The 21455-nt window shown below is 43.0% G+C and overlaps 1 protein-coding gene across 2 annotated transcripts in view; it reads left to right on the forward strand.

The window, feature by feature from the left end:
- Window positions 1-6911, forward strand: part of RTN1 (reticulon 1) — a 116688-nt gene extending 109777 nt beyond the window's left edge. For both annotated transcript variants that reach the window (XM_054199532.1, XM_054199533.1), the window contains 6 exons: window positions 2457-2664; window positions 3774-3912; window positions 4806-4875; window positions 5492-5538; window positions 5629-5687; window positions 6161-6911. In XM_054199532.1, the coding sequence (XP_054055507.1) occupies window positions 2457-2664; window positions 3774-3912; window positions 4806-4875; window positions 5492-5538; window positions 5629-5687; window positions 6161-6203 (566 nt within the window). In that variant the 3' untranslated portion in view covers window positions 6204-6911. The remainder of the gene's footprint in view (window positions 1-2456; window positions 2665-3773; window positions 3913-4805; window positions 4876-5491; window positions 5539-5628; window positions 5688-6160) is intronic.
- Window positions 6912-21455: the final 14544 nt, after the last annotated feature.

Below are 21455 nucleotides of genomic sequence, written 5' to 3' on the forward strand. Positions count from 1 at the left end.
TACAGCTTAGTAAATATCCCAGTCATTTCATGGCAGAAAGGGAAAAGTTTCAGGATATGGACACGCTTGGTCAAGTCTGTTTTGAGTCATTCAGCATCTTCCTTGTTGAGGGCAATAAGAAAGTGCAGCTTGGCATCTCTCTGTGAGGATACAGCCTGCTTCCAGTCTGCAGGAATATGAGGCAGAAGATCCTAGAAAGAAAGAGAAAGGGCTTTGTTTCTCATTTTGTGTCTTATCATCAATTGGCATTGACTCAGGGATGACTACTGAAGTGGGCTTTTGTATTTTTTGGCTCAGCTCTTGTTTGTTTGCCTGCCTACTGCCAGGTAGTGTTTTACTCTGGTGCGTGGCTTTTTTGTTTCATCAGCAGATGATGTTCCACATACAGCATCCTGAGCTAACTCACCTTTGCTCATTTCATTTAATGCAAAGGTATTGTGTGATAGAAAATTTAAGTATCTCAAACAGTGAGATCTGCATAAATTTCCAATAGTCCCCGCTGACAGAGGCATTTTTAAGCATAAAAATGATGAGGCTGTGAATAATACCTCCTGTCCAATCGCCTGCTGGAGAAAGCACACCAGTTGCTGTGCTGACTGAAAAAAAGAGTATGAAAAATGGTAAAAACTCACACTTGTGTTCTGAATGCCATTTTGTAAGGATGGTTTGCAATTCACATTCAAACACCTCAACACTGTAAGCAATTGGTGGAGCTCCTGCTGCCTGCATCAATACAGCTGGGTCTGCTGCTAAACTTATCACCACAGGTGCATGCTCTGACTTTGTTGTAACTGCATTTTGGAGCTTTCCCTAGTCGATGCCCATGGCTTTCTGCAGGAAGGAGACCTGGGCATATATCTGGAAAGACTCTGGCCTGGTCTCAGATTTGTAGTCAGCATCCAGGACCCCAGCACGTACCACCAATATCCTCATCCCTTGGCTTCCATGCGGTCCATAGATCTATTCATGCGTGCTCGTGATCACAGATCCAGTGCTGAATGCTGACACTTAAAAATATGAGAGTTATTATATTGTGTATATTGACGGAGAATACAGTAGGATGTGAACATTGCATGAAGAGAAAAGAGTTCAGTAATACGATAGCAATTTTTGCACTCAGGCCCATCACTTTGAAAAGCAGTGCTAATATGTGTAATAGTAATGAGTAATATTACTCATTGACTCAAGGCAAACATGCTGTGGTGACTCACAATTTTTGGAGATTAGATGATAAGAACTACTAGGCTGGATTAATTTTGTTTCTTTTTGTATTTGTGAATTTTTTTTGGACAGACTGCAGTTTTCCTGAATTTACTCTTTGTTCAGAATGATTTGACAAGTGGCACCTATAAAATCTGTTTGGCTGATGGTGTGTCAGGCTGTTTATGAGGACTTGCGCAGTGTGTGAAATTAAAGCTGTTTTATTTATATTGTCATGAGCATGTTCTTCAGCTGGATGAAGAGTCCTCTCGGAAACAGGTTATCCATGTAAAGAAATTAAATTCAGCTTTGTGGACTGGATATTCTGCAATCGTTTCATAAAATTTTGCTTTTATAGTGGCTATCCCTGATGGTAAGATCATTTGCTGGAGGGGTTGGAATAAATTATACAAACTTGGGAAAAACACTGTCAAAATTAACTGTTTCACAAATGTAAAAACATATTGGTTGAAAATGGTTTTCTGCACTTGCTTTGTTCTAATTAACACCTCCCATGGATCTAGACAAGGAAAGTTAACAAGCAGAAAGGGTTTTTTGTTTTAGTATTTCTGAGACGGTTGGATTTGCAGTAGCAAAAGGGATTGATTCTGTATTTTAAGGTCCCATCTGAAAAATGGTTTCCTACCCATGATACTATTAAGCAGTGGTAAAAACAAGAGTCTTTTCCTTTCTCAAAACTTAGGAAATAACAAAATCATATTGTCAAAACTTTGAATGGGAAAGTGGTTTATTGTGGCTAACCCCAAAATTACTCATTCATTTATCAACAACCAAAACTTGAAAATGCTTTGATCAAGCATTTGGCATTTGGACTTGTAACCAAAAAAAAAAAAAAAAATTTAAAAATATGCATTTTCCAGAGCAGCTAAATGCAAGTTAGGGTAAAAGCTTCCATACAACCCTAGCAACAACACGAACCCCAGCTTGCATTTGCCTTGCTGCTGCAAGACACCTACCGTGCTGTGGTTGGAGATATTCATCCATCATATCTAACCCAGACACAGATGCATGAAATCCAGTGGTTTCAAGTAGGTCATCGGTTGCCATTTCCTCAGTGTGTTGCTGAAGTCACTTCACTGCTTCTGTTGAGGAGTTCCTGTTGATGCTGATGTGAGCAGGAGCGTCACTCCTCCCTTTACCCTTCTGCAAGGACTCTAAGCATTGCAGTGGACATGGTGGCCATCCTTGACGCGCTTCCAGCTCCTGCCTTTAACACGTTGGTCTTCTCTCCTCAGCTATCGACCTGTTGTACTGGCGTGACATCAAGCAGACAGGGATCGTGTTTGGCAGCCTCCTGTTGCTGCTTTTCTCCCTGACCCAGTTCAGCGTTGTCAGCGTCGTGGCCTACCTGGCCCTCGCTGGCCTCTCAGCCACCATTAGCTTCAGAATCTACAAATCGGTCCTACAGGCTGTGCAGAAGACGGATGAAGGCCACCCCTTCAAGTGAGTGCTTTGCAGTCACGGCCAGGGGCTGTTTTATCTTGCAAATGATCCATTCCCAGTGGCAATTCATGTTTCTTTAACTGCTGCTTTTATACTGGACAAAATTCTTTTCTTGTAACAGGGGAAATAATTTTTTCTGTTGTCTAGTGTCTCAAGAACTGTAGGGCTGTATTGTCTCAGATTCTGGGGCAAAGAAAAACAACACAAAAGCCATCATCCTCTGGGATCCAGAAAATTTTAAGCAAACAGAGAAAAAGAGTTTCATTAGAACTAATGATAATACAGTATCCCTGCAAGCAGGAAGAGTATTGTTTCTGGCCACACACTACTGGACTTAGAGGGAAACTCTGTCTTTTCTCCAGCACTGCTTGGCTGTGATGTGGCAATCCATTATCCTAGGTGATGGTTGCCAGTGCCAATGGCGGTGCCCTCCCCACCCTCCGCAGGGTCTGGGTGATTTGCTTCAGGAGAGCAGCGATCCTTGCTCCCCGGCTGTGCCAACAAGTTGGTAAACCAGGTCATGGAACTGATCTGGTTTGCAAACACACACACTGAAACAAAGTCTTGTTGGGGTGCTGCTACTTGTGTTTCACTTGGGTTGGTTCTGAGAGGCAACTCATGACATAGGCATAGCTCAGAGAGAGGTGCAGGGCAGGTGGAGGGATGGAGGAGAGGGAAGGGGGCATCACCGCCGTAGGTGACATGTGGCCAGACAGCAGCTTTTCTTCCTCCAGAGGCTGCCAGATGGAGGAGATGCCCCCTTCTGCAGCAGCATTGTTGCAGAGAAGTTTGTGGGGAAACCCCCCAGCTAGGATTTGCATCCCTCTTTGGGTGGAGTAAAGAGGGAGATCCCATGAAGACCAGGCTCTGCATGGGGAGAGGGCAAGGCTGGAGGCAAACAGCCCCAGTGCAGCCTGCAATTGCCCAGGGAGACGGGTCGTGCAAGGCAGATTGTGCGCCGGTGGCTCTGTGCCTGCAGGAAGGGGAACCCACTGCTCCAGCACAAAGAAATGAGGTCTGGGGAGGAGGCAGTGGCGGGATAGACAGGCATGACCTTGAATGGCAGGTGAACCTGCCTGGGTTTGTAACTGGACCTTTGTTTCTGGCAGAGCCTACTTGGAGATGGAAATGAATCTTTCACAGGACCAGATTCAGAAATACACAGACTGTCTTCAGTTATACGTCAACAGCACAGTCAAAGAGCTGAGGAGACTCTTTCTCGTTCAGGACCTTGTGGATTCTTTAAAAGTAGGATTGCTTTAAATATTTTTAACCCCTCTCTAGAGGATCAATCTACATTTCAAAGTGCTGCTTCCCATGTTGACAGTGTTGTCATAAAACCTAGTTTTGTGTAGCTCCAAATATAAAAGTTGCTCTCCTTTTTGATTTCCAAACTGCTTGCTTTCAGCAATTTAGAGGTTTGGCAATCTGCATTTGAATTTATTGATCCATAATACAAGAGTATAAAAGTTGCAGGACCAGCTTAGCTCCACTGCAGTTCTAGAAACATCTCTGCGTTATGCTTTCTATGACTTTGACACAAAACAGTGTGTTCCCCTCTAATACCTCTGTTAATCTACATTTCCTCTAATGGTGGCATTTCCTGCTATGGAAGAAGGACGTCTTTCCCTCTCTGCTGAGATAATTATTTATTTTCAGCCTTACACCCAAGTGGGTGTTCTTCAGAGCAAAGGGAATATCATTAAGAGAGCAGACATGGGTTAGGCTCCTAAATTACTAATGACTTTTAGAAAAAATGTACCCATTTCCCAGTCTCAAGAGTTTTCAGTCACTGGGATTATCACTGTGGGGCTGTGATTAACCTGTGTGGCATGACCCCTGTCACCATCAAAACTGGATTCAGAAATCTGCCTGTGCCGTGCTCAATGCAGAGTCCTAAGTGTATGCAATTAAGCCCTAAACGTACATGAAAGCTCAGCTAAGAGTGAGAAGCAGTGAACAGCAGAATGGAGAATGGGGTTTATACACCCAGAAAAACATCTAGTTCCTAATGTGCCTTACTTAACAAGTCCCCTTACACATTAAAAAAGGCTAATGTGCTATTATGTTAGCTAGTTAAGGAAACGAATCTCTTCTTATGCTGACGCTCGAGGTGATGTAGTGATCTGTCTTTAATTTAGTTTGCAGTACTAATGTGGCTGCTGACTTACGTGGGAGCCCTCTTCAATGGCCTGACTCTTCTGATAATGGGTAAAAATCAACATTTCTTTTAAAATCTATTTTTAACTTTGACTCCCTCGTGATTTCACGGAATCACGGAATTTTCAGAGTTGGAAGGGACCTCTAGAGATCACCTAGTCCAACTCCCCTGCTAAAGCAGGATTGCCCAGAGCACATCACTCAGGACTGCATCCAGGCGGGTCTTGAAAGTCTCCAGAGAAGGGGACTCCACAACCTCCCTGGGCAGCCTGTTCCAGTGCTCTCTCACCCTCACCGTAAAGAAGTTTTTCCTCATATTTGATTGGAAATTCTACTCAGACAAAATAGCCTGTCCTCACGGTGCCTTCCCCACAGTTGAACCATCAACTTTTATTTCCCCTTCCAGTAAATATTCATTATTCCCATTCTGTTGTCCCTCCTGCTAGAATTAATTTGTTTTTTATGGTTTTGTAGCCACTAGTCCCAGAGCAGTGGTAAATACCATATTTGGGAGGTTTGAGCAAAGTTAATTTTTAATACGAAGAAGATCCCTGGTGGATCAGCTGACCAAGTGGCATGATATGTGTTTGTCGCTGTTTGAAGTAGGTCTCGTCTCTGGAGGAACGTGATTGGCAGGAATATAACAGTGTGCTCTTTTTCTCCTCAGCTGTCGTGTCTATGTTTACTCTCCCCGTTGTATATGACAAGTACCAGGTAAGTCTGTCTGCACAGCGGAGTTCAGCTGTCTGGGTGGTTCTGTCTTGTTGATGCCTGATTGACTTGGTCTCCTTTTGCTCTTTGCAGGCACAGATTGATCAATACTTGGGACTGGTGCGGACCCACATAAACACTGTTGTGGCAAAGTGAGTTCACAGCAGGCTTGACCAGAAGTCTTGCTGTACAGTTGCAGTGCTCTTGGGAGTGGCTACGAGCCGGGCGGGCCCACGGACAACATGCCCTACGAATGATGTCCTCCTGAGCTCCTGGCACGCAAGAGCCTGCAGGAGGGTAGATTCAAAGCCTTTCAGGAGTCCTCTCCATCCAACAGATCTGTGATTCTGCAAAACCCTTAGATTTGAGCAGGACTAAAAGTCCGTAATGAAAATTGTCTAAATTTCATTCCTGGGTTCCAATAGGCAATGGACCATGGTAGAATAATGACAGAATATCACTGAGCATATCCCACGGTTACATGAACTACCCAAAACTGGGCCATTTACAACTGTAAGAACACATAGATGGGCATTTTCTTATTAGACTCTAGTCCACCTGTTGTGACAACACACTGAATGGAACAGCTGCCTGACCATCCTTCTTTTTTCTTCTTTATTTCTAGGATTCAAGCTAAAATCCCAGGTGCTAAGAGAAAGGCAGAGTAAAGCAGACATCAAGAATTCATCGACTACATAGTGAATATGGGGGAATCTGGAGTGAAACAGCTCTGTTCTTACACTTTACTGCAAATTTATCGTTCTTTTTTTTCTCGACACCATAATCTTAGAAACATAAAACTCGGAAGCAGTGCTTTTCCCCTGCTGCTTCTGCACTTAGAATATTTGCAATCACTTGTGTCAAGCACTAAAATATAGTAAAGAGAAAAGTGTACTAGATGTGGTTTTTTGTGTTGCTTATAAAGTGCATGATGGTGAGAGCCTAAATAATATTGACCTTTTTTATTTTTTTTTTTTTTTAGTGTTTTTCCTTCTTCTATTGGCATTGCTTCTATGACTTTTAATGTTACATGTGGCTAGGGGCTTTCCTGCTTAGCGCACTGATGCAATAGTTAAAATTGCTTCTACGTCACTGGGTTGCTGGTTGGATTCATCTTTATTAACTATATAGAATTGTAGACTGATGTTTTAGTGTTTTCCAGCACAAATAAAATAAACAGTAATCGGTACTTATGGTAATCAGTTTTGTATAACTCAAAAAAATGAGAACAAAACCCAGTACTTTTGTCGTAAGGGATTGACAGGCTGATTTACATGTATGGTAACTGGAAAGTTCCAGCATGTTAAATTTATTACAATTTGTATTACATTCTCTGTAGTTCCTAATGGACTTAATTATGGACTCTGAATATTTGCACTTATGTACTTGATACCGAATGCAGAAATAAATGTTACTAAATGTAAAAGTTCTCCTTCTTGTTGCCACTGGGATTATCTTGACATTTGCAAACTGGACACATACTGTGCAAAAAGAAGCATTTTCTCTTTCTCTCTGCCTCGCCTCTTGTGATGCACACACACTTTGCCCTTCCAAAATGGTGCAATCCGACAAGATCATCTGTAGTACATAGCTATAACCCATTGCTCAGTTTCATGGAAATCAAATATAGTTTGGGTTTTTTTGTTAGTCTTGTGAGCATAAAACAGAACAAGAATAACTGTCTCTTCCTCCGTTTGCACGTTGTGCAAGTCATAAGCAACATACTATGGGAGGGGTCAGCACAACACAGAGGACTTTTCAATTTCCTTGTCATCATGTTACTCGCTTATCCAGAGCTTTTCTTTGACATGTGCTTTAAACTGTGGGATCAATAGTGAATCTGGAGGCTGGGTACTGGAATAAACATTTGCTCCTCTTCAAAGGTGAAGGGTTTTTAAAATTGGCATTTGATGTTTGAGAACCATCAGACAAGCGAAACAGCTGTTGAACATTATCTGAAGTGCTTCAAAACAAATAATTGGTTAAGTGAAAATTATTTTTTTTTGTCTAAAAATGCGAACATCAAAACACAGTCAAATTGCAGGGGTTTTTTTCCTACCATAAAAGATTTTAGGCAGAACTTTTTTTTTTTTTTGCCCCCCACAAAGAACTAGATCCTTAAACACTTATCCAAACTTTTTGACTGTAAATCTTTCCTTAGATTCATCAATTTAATTTACCTTCATCTCAGTTACACACGGACACGGTGACATGACCAAGGTCAGGATGCAGTGCTGTTTGACTGCGCGTAAATGTGCAACCCAAATGCACATGAAGGGTTAGTAGAAACATCGGTATGGCTGTGGGCCAGTTAATTCCTGAGATGAGTCTCACATACTCTTTTTCATTTAAGGTTTATATTTAAATAATCATCTTTGCTCTTATTTAAAAATACCACAGCATCTTTTAAGTGTCACCTGCAGCTGGATATGAACTTTTTTTTTTCCAATGAAAAACCAAATGCCTTATAGTGACATATGTTGCTGTTGAGCAAATGGAATATGTTTATTTTAGCATGTGTAGTTTGCAGCCAGGAGTTAAAATTCAACACCTACACCCACCTTTATCTGTCTTAGACTTTGCTGCCAGTGTATTGAAATGGCCAGTATATACCCCGTATCTCCAAAGAAGACAGTACACCCTGACCATGTGTCATTAGGATAAAGATTGACTGTCACAATTCTTATCGCTTACAAGGTAAGTACATGGGTCCAACAGGTTAATTTTGAAAATGAGCACATTTAATGTCACATCCCACTGGTCCCATAAATGTGTTCTTCCCAAGCACTACCAATGCGGTTCTGTCCGAGACTAGACTTTTGCAACGCCTAACCCTAAGCAAGATTTAAAGGGTACGTCTCCTGTTTACTTCAAAATCAAATGGAATAAAACCTTCTGGAAGTCCAAATATTTCTAAGAGCCTAAATCAACAGACACCAAGACCCCCATTCTTGTCTCCTCCAGCATCAGCCTCTCTCAAAACCCACAGCCCTCCACTCCAGGCCCTTATTGCCCTGACTGTACCCCTGCACACCCATCTCTCCAACCCATGCCTTTTCCTTCTATCTCACATCCCACTTTCCAGCCCAGCTCCCAAACTTCCTTGCAGCCACCGTGATTTTATATGTATTTGGCAATAACGGCCTCCAAGTGGGCCAGTGCTGCTGAGCAGCTGGGGTGGGTTAATTTCAAAGGTGGATGGACCTAATTTGGAAGACCATACGGGGACACACCAGAAGCATAGGACTTTGGCCAGGACTTGGGTTGCTTGTGCTGCCCATGGCTGCTATCACCTTACTGAGAGCGCAGCAGCACTTCCAACACCTTTGAACGTGGAAGCTTGGAGCAAGCCATTGTGCCTGTAACTCCTTACGGGAGCTTTGTTTGCAAACCTTTATTAACTCATGGTCCTGCAATATAAATCACACTGACAGAGCCCCTGCACATTTAGGGAGTGGAAGTTCGCGATGTGATAAATGATTTAATCGCAAACAGGATTCCAATTAGAATTTATAATTTATTAAAGGAACAAAGGCAAGCAAACAGCGCTAGGTGTGCCGGGGGTCTCTGCCCAACCAAGACACACCTCACAGACCCCATTTTTGGTTTATATCTCCTATACTAATACATATTCATAACTGTCTCTAAAATGGTTGGCCCTTGCCAAAAATGGGTGTATCCCCCCTCTTACAGGTCACTATGCAGATAACAACAGGACCGGTTTAAGTTGGTATTCTAGAATGTTCGTCAGGTGGCTCCTGCAAAACACAGACACGACAGACACACCGTCTCGTCTGTGGCCATATAGACAAAACAATCAAAGGTCACACTTCACCCTGTGGCCCTAACACTATTCCACACTGACACGAATCAGTTAAGCACATTTCACAGCGATAACCTTAGTGGTTCCTGATAAGCCTCATTCATAGAACAACACCACGGAGAGGGTTTATACCTCCATCTTTTTTTGTGTTCAAACGAGTGAGGGGAAAAAAAAAAACACTGCACTCTAGGTTTTAAAAATATTTTAGTGTAATTACAGTAGATGGCTGAAGATACTTACCACAATGACTCACATTCCTGAGCCGAGCTGTGCTCTGAGGTACACAGGCTGTAAAGCCCTTTTGTTTCTGGTCTTCATTTGCATTTAAAGTGAAGAGCAGCTACAGACAATCTTGACTGGTAAAAGCTGCAAACTTGTGAGGTTTTCTCAACAGGTGAAACCTAGGAAGCAGCTCACACTACCTGGGTAAAATGGCAGGGGAAGGGAGGACATTGCACCGTTCTTTTGTCTTGAGAACATTCCTCGCTAGAGGAACCTGGACGTGACACGGCATCACTAGTGCTTCAGGAGTCAGGTTGTCCCCCTAGTTCAAACACTGCTTTAACAAGATATGCGAGGCAAAGATTGTGTGCTGGTGGATGGATATTTTGAAGACCCATCTAACCAAGGGATGTTGTCAGGTGTTTGGAGTTAGGTGTTGTGCTAAATACCTTGCCCAAGCAGTTGTCTCTCATCCTGTGTCTCTGGGTAGCTTGAAATGCTGATACTCCCTTTCTGTAGAGGAACCTGAGGGGTTGCTAAGGTGTATTGTCTTAGCTAGGAGGCTTGTTTAGATGTAAGAACATGTCTGGACCAGGCCTTTCCATGGCTGAGAACTGCCTGGATGATATAAGGAAGACAGCTGTATTTTCATCTACTAAACATGGTGCTGCCTTTCAAGGAAGATAACAGGTTTACCTCCTGAGCTTACCTTTGAAAGCCAGCCCAAGTGATTGTGGTAATTTCAACTGAAACCAGCGTAACTCTGGCTTGGGGATATGAAATCAAAGTGACGTGCTGGTGGGAGAAAAAAATTTGTTAGGACATCTATACCTACCAGTCTTTTTTAGGATCTGTGACTTTAAAATATCTTTTCCAGGGTTTCACCTGTACTTTCCAGAAACTTTATAAGCCTGCCTCTAAACAGCTGCCTGTTAAGGAGCAGTTTGATCGTTAGGGAAGAGCTCTGTCAGTGCTTTATATCATTTGAATGTCTGTCTATGTATCTTGAAATGAATACTCCACTGGTAGTTTGGTGTGAAATGTGAATACTCTCTAACATTGGTTGTTTTGATTCCCCGCTTCTCAGTGCCTCAGCAATATTCCACTCTTCTTCTAGCCTATGTATTTGCCTCTGAGCTGTTACAGATCTTTTTTATGCTGTCTCTGCTCTTTAATATTAATGTAGTGAGAGTAGGATCATAAAACACATCAGTGTCAGGAAAGACGTGGAACTGGGAGGAGATAAGAATGATATGATATTCTGTGAGCAGCTAATCCAGTTAAACAGAGTCTGTTTTCTTCCCCACAGCTTTTGCTATCTCCCTGCGTGCTTTCAGATGGCAGCTGGCTCCCGTCCCTGTCCTGGTGGGTTACAGGTCAGTCAACTGTAAGTTTATCAGTCTTTCCTTCTCCATCTGGGCCCAAGGAAATATGTGGCAAGCCCTTGTGTTTGCCCAGTGCAGCTTTGCAAACACCGAGTGTGATGTATTCCTTCCTGGCTCTTCTTAATATATTCTTTTCTCAGGCACAGAATTAAAAGATGCTCCATCAGTGAACCTGCACGTGAGCTTCCTGGAATGCTGGGAATCAGTGGTGTGAGGCTGCTGGCACGGAGGGGCCTGGTAAGACTGGCTGGCGTGCAGCCACTGCGGGACATATGGCATTTGGATACGGGTGAAACATGTCCACTGATAAAAAAGCCAAAAGCTGCAGTGCCTGAAAACAGAAGGAAGAATGGTGTCTATTTATTTCTGCCAGGCTTTCTTGCTGCTCAGCACCTTTACAGGAGAGAGTGGCAAAACCTTGCCCTCTGCCATGGTAGCGGAAAGACACTGAGAATGGATTCTTCTTCTCCACAGGCGCGCAGGGAAATGGGAGCCGACTGTAAGTACGTACATGGGCTTGATCTGCTTCTCTCTCTTACCTGACCTGTTAATTTACCTGTCTTTGATCTTTGTTCATAAGTGAACAGTCATCTCACCATCTCTTCTCTGGTCAGCATCAAATCCAAGTAGCTGCAGGCTAGCAAGTCAGATGCCAGTGACTTGCCACCTCTACAAATCTACTTTCTTCTTTGTATGGGTAACTGCTATTGGGGGAGTATGAGCTCTGTAGAGCCAGAAAGGGCACCTGAGCCCCCTGAAACTGCTGCAAGCCCAGCTATCTTCACCACCTCTGCTGCTCCCCTAGAAAGAGTGCTAAATCTACAAGTATGCCACATTCATAATCTGGGGCATATCACTTTGTGTGTGCAGGACAAGGTAAAGTTACATGGGCAGGCAGATGCGTGGGTAGACTGTTCTGTCTAGCACTTTGGCAAGCCCCTGTTGACCACCGGGATGTGCTCGTCTCTGCATTTCCCGTGTTCTCATCTTCCCCTTCGCTCCTGCTCTGCCCCAGCCAAAATGCTGGGAGACACTGAAGGGACCAGGATGAAAAGAAGAGGATGATAGAGAGCTGCAGAAGGAATCTAGCTAAGAAAACCAAAAGACAAAGTAGCCCTGTGCTGACATGCTTTCGTTGCTTTTCCCTCCTGTCTGCTGCTTAACTGGCATGTCAGACTCATTTCTCATATTCACTGAATATCAAAATGATTCAGCCTCAAGGTTGCAATTTATGCTTCCTCATGGCCCTTTTTGATTAAGTAGAAAAAATAATTCAGTCCAGTGAAGCTAATTGTCATTCACAGTAAGGCCCCTCTGCATGTATTTCCCTTTATGAGGGACCTGTAAAGAGGATATTAGCTACATTTTTACAGCCCTCTAATTTAGCTGAAGTGACGTAAAGTAGCTAAGAGCAGTCCAAAAATGTCTATAATGTTTTATAGATGTGACTTTAAAAAAAAAATAAAAAAATTATATATAACACCCAGGCAGTGGAGTGACTTGAATAGCAGATGTCTTTACACATAATATTCTTCATTTGCCAAGTTAGACATGAGGCCCAATTTCATTTCTCTTAATTTCACAAACGCTTGCTTGGAAAAAACCACCATCCACATGATTATTATTAGCCTGTTACACTGAGTGAAAAAGTGTCACCTTTGGCACAGGCTAAACATGGTCACTGAATGGTTACCAGCGCAACTTCAGCATAACTTGTCAGTTATTAGCAAGTTTTTTAACAGCACTTAATTAGGAAGTGGTGGGGCTGTAACCTTCTCGGAACTCATTTGAGGAAGCAACTCTCGTATTCCTTCTAGTCAGAAATTTCTCATCCCTTTCCCCCCTCAAAAACTAGCCAAATTACAACTTTTTTCAGCTGAAATACAGAGATGTGACAAACTATGGAGAGCAAAACTATCAAAAAGTATACTCCAAGTTTTCACATGTCAGCTTAAAAAACCTTAAGGAGTATAAAATTCTGGTACTACGCATGTCACTTTTGAACACCAGATTTTCAGAAATAAGCTTAAATTTTAATTCTGACATCAGGATATAACCAAGAATCTCTCTTCGTCTCGAACGTTTTATCTCGCCCACTTTCACAACAGTAATCATGAGTCTATGACTCATATACTATACCAATAGTGAAAATTAAAAGAAAACATTGTTCCTACTACCATTTACCAAAGGTACTCCTACAGCTCTCCAGTCACAAGAGACTTGCGTAAGTCTGCCTTCTGGAGTGAAATGCTGTGGCTTCTGTTACACAGGGTGAACTACATACAGTACCATAACTTAAGTTTTGCGAAAGAAATCAGACAAGAGAAGGTGCTGTAGAGTCATGTGCCTGGAGTCTCTGGTGTGGTGCCATGAGACAAATTATGAGTGAAGCAGACAAAACTTTCATTGATAAAAGGTTTTAAGGGGATCTTTAGGAGCAGATGGTAATTGGTAGCATAAAAAGGAGAGGTCAGTACTGAAGTTTCCCAAATATCAGCCATATTTCAAATTTTCATACATAAAGTGAAATGCAGAGGATGCTAATGAGCTTTGCTAAAAATATGAAGTGGTGAGGTATCGGAGGAGACCACTGGGATGCCATATGGAAGACACTGGATAATCTTGAGGCCCATGAACAATAGAAACTGGATGATATTTTGCATCACGAGTGCAAAGTTATGTCCTGGATTGACAATAGAAAATTCTCTTGTTGGCTAGAAAGAAGTGTCGTGGTTTGGCCTCAGACAGCAACAAAGAACCAGGTGGCCGCTCTCTTGCCGCCCTCACAGCCGTGGGGGGAGAATTGGAAGAAAAAGGCAAAAGTCGGATGAGACAAAGGCGGTTTAACAGAACAGCAAAGGGGACAGGAAAACAACAACAATGACACGGACAGAGGAACATACAAACACGATGGTGGTGCCACCGCTCACCAACCTGACCTGGGATGCCCCAGCCCGCTCCAAGCGGTGAGTTCCCTGCCCCGGCAGCTCCTGGCTCCGGGCTGGGCATGGCTCACATGGGGTGGGATACCTGTCTCCCTGCCGGAGCCTGTGGAGGACTAACCCTATCCCCGCCGGAACAAGGACAGAAGGTTGCTGGTTAGAAAGAAATATTGATGAGAAAAGCCTGGTTGAATACATCATGGAAGTTCTCAGTGGGGCAGAGGTATCCGGAGGAATGTAGGGGTCATTACAGGAGTGGAGTCCAGGAGAGTTTGGTTTCATTACACTAGCAAAATAAAGGCTGGGAAGGAGGGATATAGTTGCTCTTTACATGTACACTGGGGGTAAACACCAGGAAGGCTGAAAGCTGTTTAAGCTGGTGCTTAATTAGGCTGCTTAATGATGGCAGAGGAAAAAAAAATATTACATTTCATGGTTTTGGTTTGGAAATTAAAATTATTGTAGGTCAGGGAAATTAACACTACCTCCCAAACAGGAGTTTGAAACAAGCACTGAGAATCTAAGAGTCTTTCAAGGTAGGAAATGCAATTACATACAATGCTGATTGCCTTGTTGATAAAATAAGCAGATGGCAATTCCCCATGTGGGTGTTTTTGTGCTGAAAGTGAGTTTACAAGAATGGATTGCAGGGAATCACGCACGCTTTTTACTCCCGGCACTTATTGCACTAGTGCATTAACTATTAGAGAGTATCTGTGTTTATTTAGCAGGAAGAGAATATTACAGATGCTCATCTGATGTGGATGAGTAGATCTACTGAAATCAGAGCAGCTCTCTCCAGATCATATGAACTCAAAATTTTGCACGTTCTCTTTGGGAAGAAAATATTGCCCTTGTTATTTATTACTAACTAGTAATATTTGTGATTAACTACTAAGCTTTGTGAAAGGTATTCCAGGCTCAGCAGAGACAAGCAGGCACCAGGGAGGCCATCATTAGACGTGACAAAATTTTAAAGACTCATCAACTCCTGCAACTGCAGACAGGGCTTCATGCCTCCTCTTGTTTCACAGCAGTTAGGAAGATGCTATAAAGGCAAATAAGTCCATGTCTCCCTCTATGAATCCTGTTTGCTGTGGCGTGATTTTGTATGCAGGGAAAAGGGTCACCAGATTACAGTAGATTCAGGTTGTGATGGATAGGTTAATAGAAACGAGTGCAAAAAAAATCCAGGTTTTTTTGGCATAAATAAATAGAGGAGGAAAAAAATCTACTGGAATTCCCTCCTTAATTTTCACTCTAATAAACTTGTCGTGAAGCAGATTACTTATGAGCGATGTAAATTTTCATTCACGTTGAATGTGTATTGTTTTATCCATGTTCAGACTGTGAGCTGTAGTAAAAGGAAGGAGGGAGCAGACCCTGGTAGAGAAAATGACCCTTGCTTCCTCAGACCTAATATCCTGGTAGTTCTTGTAAACTGATGCTGCATTGCCCAGCTGCTCTCACAATAAGGCTGGGGCAGGGATTTGGCTTTTCCCATTTGGTGATCAATGCTGTAGCCAAATTTCTGATACAGGGCAGCAATAAATTCCAAGAAGTCTGGAGCTAGAAATCAAAGTATTTCTTAGCTTAAATGCCCTGCTGCAGTTGTAAACCCATGCCAGTTTATGGCCTACCCTTTGCTTATGTGTGCACTTTATATGTCTGTACCACATTTACCACTCTCATCTTTGATAGGAGTTTGAAAGCAACAACTGCACATAAGGTCTTGTTGGACTTGCACAGGCAGTGTGATGGCAATTGAAAAGGCATGTCTCTAGGAGAGGAGATACAGCCTTGAGGAGGACCTTTCGTGTCCTCCTCACAAGGACAGACATTTTCTGTTAAGTGTTAAAGAGCTTGAAGTCCTTCGCAACTGTGGAATTATTTTGAGTTCTAGTGAAGCCTTGTCTTGAAATATCTGCTGGAAAAAAACGTTACTATTTCACATCAGAAGTCCTGATTTTGAGGCTAGTTTTGCAGAAAAAATGGTTATATCTCATTAGGAAACAGGAAAGTTACTATTGTTTTTCCATTAAAATCTACAATTGCACTGATAAATGTTATGAAGCTATCTGTATCAAAACAACAGTGAGACTGTAATTAAAAAAAAAAACAAACCCAAAAAAGCCAACAACAGGAAGAATGGGTAAAAAACTACCTAGAAATGCTTCATTGCTTGAAAAGGAAACAACCTGAACAACCTGTAATTTTTCCTCAAGTATAATTTCCAGCTGAGGGGCTAAATTCCCCCAGAGAATTGAGAACTTGCCCCGGTGCTTCAGTATTAGAGAAATCAATTTGTTTACTTGGCCCAGAGGTGCCTGAATTTTGCTCAGGTACAGAACTGCCTGCACCCTGCAACCACTGAGTTCATTGAGGCCTGTCTCCTGCCTAAGATTTAAAAGGATTTTTAGAAAAAGAGGGCCCTTCCCTTCCTCCTCGTAAAGCTTTATCTTGTAGCTACCAAGTTAGCTGTCATGCAATGAACAGATGACTTTTTTTCAAGCCAGATAGGGTAGGTCTTCTACTAGTCCAGGGATTACTATGTTCACCTAGACAATGGTATCCTGTCTGTAGTGAAACGAAGACATGGATCCATCTATTTTGGAGGTTAACTGGAGATACTTTGCATATTCAAACTGCAGAAGAGCATTACCACAGTCTACAAGGCAGTGGATACTGCCCCCATCTCCTGCAAGCATCAGGAGGAGAGGAGGATGCTCATCTTGCTTAGGATCAGGTCCTGTGCATGTACCCAACATAAAGCATTAAGAGCACATCATTTAACACATGGCTATTCTTGGCACAGTTCAATTTCCAAAGCAATTTCTGGGAGTGCTGGAGGTGAAGGATGGCACCACCTTTGCTGATTGTCCTTTGCTGAGCCATAAATCGATACTGAGTGTGAATGAACAAGGTCTCCCGTAATACCTTGGCAAAGTGTCAGCAGCCATAAATACGTAGGAAAGAAAGGGACCATCTCCTAACCAGCTGGTTATCTCCAGATGAAAGTTGCAGTACTTTCTATTAGACTTTTTTTAGATAATTAAAAAGAGGTGGTATTATCCAGATGATTACTTGTCTCTACAAGCTTAGTTCACGCGGAAATAACCATGAGTGCCACCTGATATTCCCTCATACAATCACTATTTTATCTTCAATTTTGAATAGAGGATGTTTGTCCTTTACAGTGATAACTGTAAAACACGGATGACTGCATTTAAAAAGATCCATGGGAAAGCTTCAAAACGCAACTCATCTGCAGCTTACAGGCTTAGAAAAGCAAATAAAGAATCTAAGCTTTATTATTAATATTTTTAAATCTTGCGTATTTTGGAAGGTTGGGATGCCAGCATAGTCTCCAAGGCTAGAAATTATCTAGTTTAACTGCTATGACCTAAAAGTACCGTATGCACCATGTTTTGTGAGACTTAATACGTAGGCCAATACTCTTCTAGGTTTATTGTAGTAGTTTGGTCTAATCTCGATGTAATTCATTGTCCATGACAGAGGAGGGCCTTGAACCAGCAGCGCAGAGGTTGCAACAGTGAAGGAAATTTCCAATCAATCATCTGCTCCCCAAAAATGACTTCTATGAGGAACGACAGCCTGGTCATTGTCCCCGTGGATGGGATGTGGGGAAGGCGGCAAGATCTTCTCCTGCCCAAAGCCTCCCTTAGATGCCTGTGCGTGTCACGACCTACCCACTGGCAACCCTGGAAGGCTGGCATGGGGTGGGGGCTGCACTGCCCCGTAATGCTGGGGCGTCTGTTGCGGGGACAAACCCAGCCTGAGCCCCTGGGAGGACTGTTCCTCTGCCCGGGGCAAGGGGATGGAGCATGGCCCTGGGCCCTCAGAGCCTGGTTGCCTGGCAACGGCGAGGCCTGGCCTGGCCACCACGTTGAGGTCTGGCCTGGCTGCCATGTTGAGGCCTGATCTGTCCACCACAGCGTTCACATCCTCTGCGGTGGCACCAGCCACCCTCAGCCGCCTGCAGAGCCTGGGTGGGTGTGAGCGGAGCCTGGGGGGCCGCTGAGGTGCCTCCTGCCCCAGCACTGGGAGGGAAGGCTGGTCTCCCCAGGGACAACGTCCCCCCAGCCCTGAGCAGGCAAGGAGCAGGGAAAGACCCAAACTTTGTATTGTACATATATTTTCTACTGTGGCGATGTGTGGAGTCAGGGCTTAACAGGGAAAATGGGTATTGCCATTTTAACCGTCTGCCGAAAATAATATGGCTAACGTCATCCCCATGGCCGCAGTCGCCATGGACTGTCTTTTCCTGTTTACTTGCAAGCTGGTTTACTGAGGTTAATGTAGAAAACAGAAAATCCGAAGGTAAGAGTCACTACAAGCGTTTGGTGGGGAAGGGCTGCGTGTAGGTCGTGTGTTTCTAAATGGGATGGCTGCCATGGTTATTAATGCATTTCCTCCTTGTCTTTTTGGGTTTATTATCACATATGGGGCCATCTGGTTCCTCTGTGGGACTCCCAAGACTTTTTGGCAAGCACTTATGTGAAGATGTCTAGCGTTTTTCCTCATCAAGCCTTTCCACTATATCTTGTTTCTGGAAACCTTGTTTAAAAAAGACTTTTCTTGGACAGCTGCAGTTCTACCTGTAACACAAACCTCCTCACTATCAACAGCGCTGACATTGTAGGGCAGCACTGAGAAAAATCCTCCTTCCACTACAAGGCTGGTGACATATTAAGAAAGCAAACACACTTTACACGGTGGTTCAGGAGTTGTGGCAGGTGGTGCGAGACAAATGCTTGCTGTGGTCCCCTCAGCCTCTGAAGTGAGCATGTGTCACAGTATTTGAAAGAAGAAGGAAATTTTAAATATGCTTAAAGCACAAATTCATTCCTTTCAGGTCTTGACAGGTTAGAAGCCCTTGAATTGTCTTGAATGTTAATATTTTCCTGGGCCATATGAGACAAGAACCTGCTGATGGAGCTATTGGGCCTTCTTGGAAGATTAATGAGACCTATAGAATCACATTTATCACTGTGTCTCTTGTAAGAAATACAGCCTGCCTTCAGGGTAGCTGGATGGATTACAGAGATGCAAAACTGGAACAACTGAGCAATCAGCAGCTTGGTGCGAAGGCCTTCGTGAAGGAGATGAAGCAATGACTAAAACCAGAATAAATTTGCTTTAGAAGGGAAGATTAATCATGATGCAAGAGAAGGGTTGCTTCAAGTGTAAGTGAGAAAATTGTGCTGTGAGTAGTAAAGTTAGCAAGAGAAAAAGCACCAAATAAACTAAGTACCAGGAGATATATTTCAAACAAGTTTTATTGGCTCTAAAATACCGTCCTTTGAGAGGAAGGAGCATACGTGTATTAAGGTTGAGCAGACTCGAGGGATGGATTCCACACTGGGGGACACTGCCTCTGGTTATCATTTCAAATTTTCCAATTTCAGAACATTCAAAACTTGCTGTCAAATCTGTTTAACTGTAATGGAAAGTTATTCCTGTCTAACAAAACTCTTCTCTTATAAATAGGCAGGACTGGGCACAGCTTGTGGTTATGGATGTATATCGTAACATATTCACTTCTGGAGGCCTCAGCTGTCAGACTAAGGACTGTATGGAACTAGGGCCTGAGCTTCTGTGTTGCCTTTGAGATTGGTTGCACGGCACTATCTCAACAGCTTGGTTTCGAAGGCTGCACAAATGTAATGTCCCTCAAAGAGGTTATAACCTAAAGGTCAGAAAAAAGGCATACGCAGATGAGACAAATGGCTTGGGGTGACATAAGCTGTAGTATGAGATCTAAGATGATGTGGAAACACTTCACCAGTAAATGTCTGTGGTCTCAGTACTCTGACCTCCCTGCCACTGTCAGGGTGCAGTTCATCCCATGCCCAAAGGAGGCAGGGGGGTTGAGGAGGGATTTCAGGTGGGACATAGCAGTGACTTTATAGTTTTTGAGGATGTGGAGTGCAAGGGAGGATGAACTGATGCTGTTCTGGAGCCAGAAGTTTGCGCCTATGGCACTGAATGAGAGAGGCCAGGAAGGATGGAAAATTAATAGCTGTCATTTGTCACATAGGGTACTTTGATTTTTATGCCACTTTTAAAAGGCGTAAGGGTTTGATTAGGAGAAGAGTTTTGGCAGTAGAGAGAGAGGCACAAAAGGCTAAATTTTGGAGCAGCCTGTAGGAAAAAAAAGGCCAGATTTTCAAAGGGATCTTTTTTTGTATAAAAAACCTGTATTTGGGAAACCTATACTTCACCAGTGGCATTTAGTGGCATTTAGTTTTGGTTTAATGACAAGCATAGGAGGAAACTGAATATATCCGAAAACTTTATTGCAACATTTTTCTGAAGGAGAAGTTTCATCTAGGAAATACAGATTTTGAGAGAGCAAGTGTAAGCACAAAAGAGAAGAGAAAATCAAATAGATAAAAAGAAATCAAGAGGGGGTCTGGAAGAGGGAAGACCTAAAGGACTAGAAAAAAAGTGTTCACAAGCAGAACTTAAATTAGGCTTTAACATGGATTTTCATTTATGCACAATATGCCTTAAATTTTATGTTTCTGAGGAAAATAGCTCATAGTTCTGTTGGCAGAAAGGCAACAAAGCTGGTGAAGGGTCTAGAGAACAAGTCAGAGCGGCTGAGGGAGCTGGGGTTGTTTAGCCTGGAGAAAAGGAAGCTGAGGGGAGACCTTATCGCTGTCTTACAGCTACCTGAAAGAAGGTTGTGGCGAGGTGAGGGTTGGTCCCTTTTCCCAACTAACAAGCGATAGGATGAGAGGAAACAGCCTCAAGTTGCACCAGGGGTGTTTTAGATTGGATATTAGGAAAAATTTCTTCATGGAAAGGGTTATCAAGCATTGGAACAGGCTGCCCAGGGAAGTGGTTAAGGCACGTGCCTAGAGATATTTTAAACGTGTAGACGTGGCATGTAGGAAAATGGTTTAGTGGTGGAGCTGGCAGTGTCAGGTTAATGGTTGGACTGTATGATCTTAAAGGTCTTTTCCAACCCAAACAGTTCTATGGTTCTATGATTCTGTTCTGTGATTTGAAGGTGGTAAAAAGACTGTGATTTCAGACTGCTATCATTAGAAATAATTATCTGGAACTACTACTAATTGGTGAAGCTGGGTCAAACTCTGCTCTTATGCCACCCACCCTGCTATTTGCTGGGTATATGAGTTTGTTTTCTGACATCTCTCACACTGATAGCTCACAGAAAATGCCGTACTGATAGGTGATCATCATCAGGCCTGAACGTGGGCTGCTACGGCAGAGGTAGCAGCTACTTCTGGCCTTTGTTCCCACCAACTCCAGATAAAGATCCTAGTGAAATGGGACGGCTGCTAGTTTTCAAACAAGTTATTAGGTCAAATTAAAAACAGAGCTCTCATCTCAGCTGGCTGAGTGCCTCGTCTTCGCTACAAATTCACTTATGCTTGGATTATGAATTTTCTTCCCCGCCCCATGAGGATTTAGTCTCTGTTACAAAACCAGGTTATAAAAAAATTTCATGCCACTGTAACAGGTACAATAATCTTTTGGATTAATTAAAATCCTTTC

Source organism: Rissa tridactyla, chromosome 4, assembly GCF_028500815.1.
Source record: "Rissa tridactyla isolate bRisTri1 chromosome 4, bRisTri1.patW.cur.20221130, whole genome shotgun sequence".
NCBI lineage: Eukaryota > Metazoa > Chordata > Aves > Charadriiformes > Laridae > Rissa > Rissa tridactyla.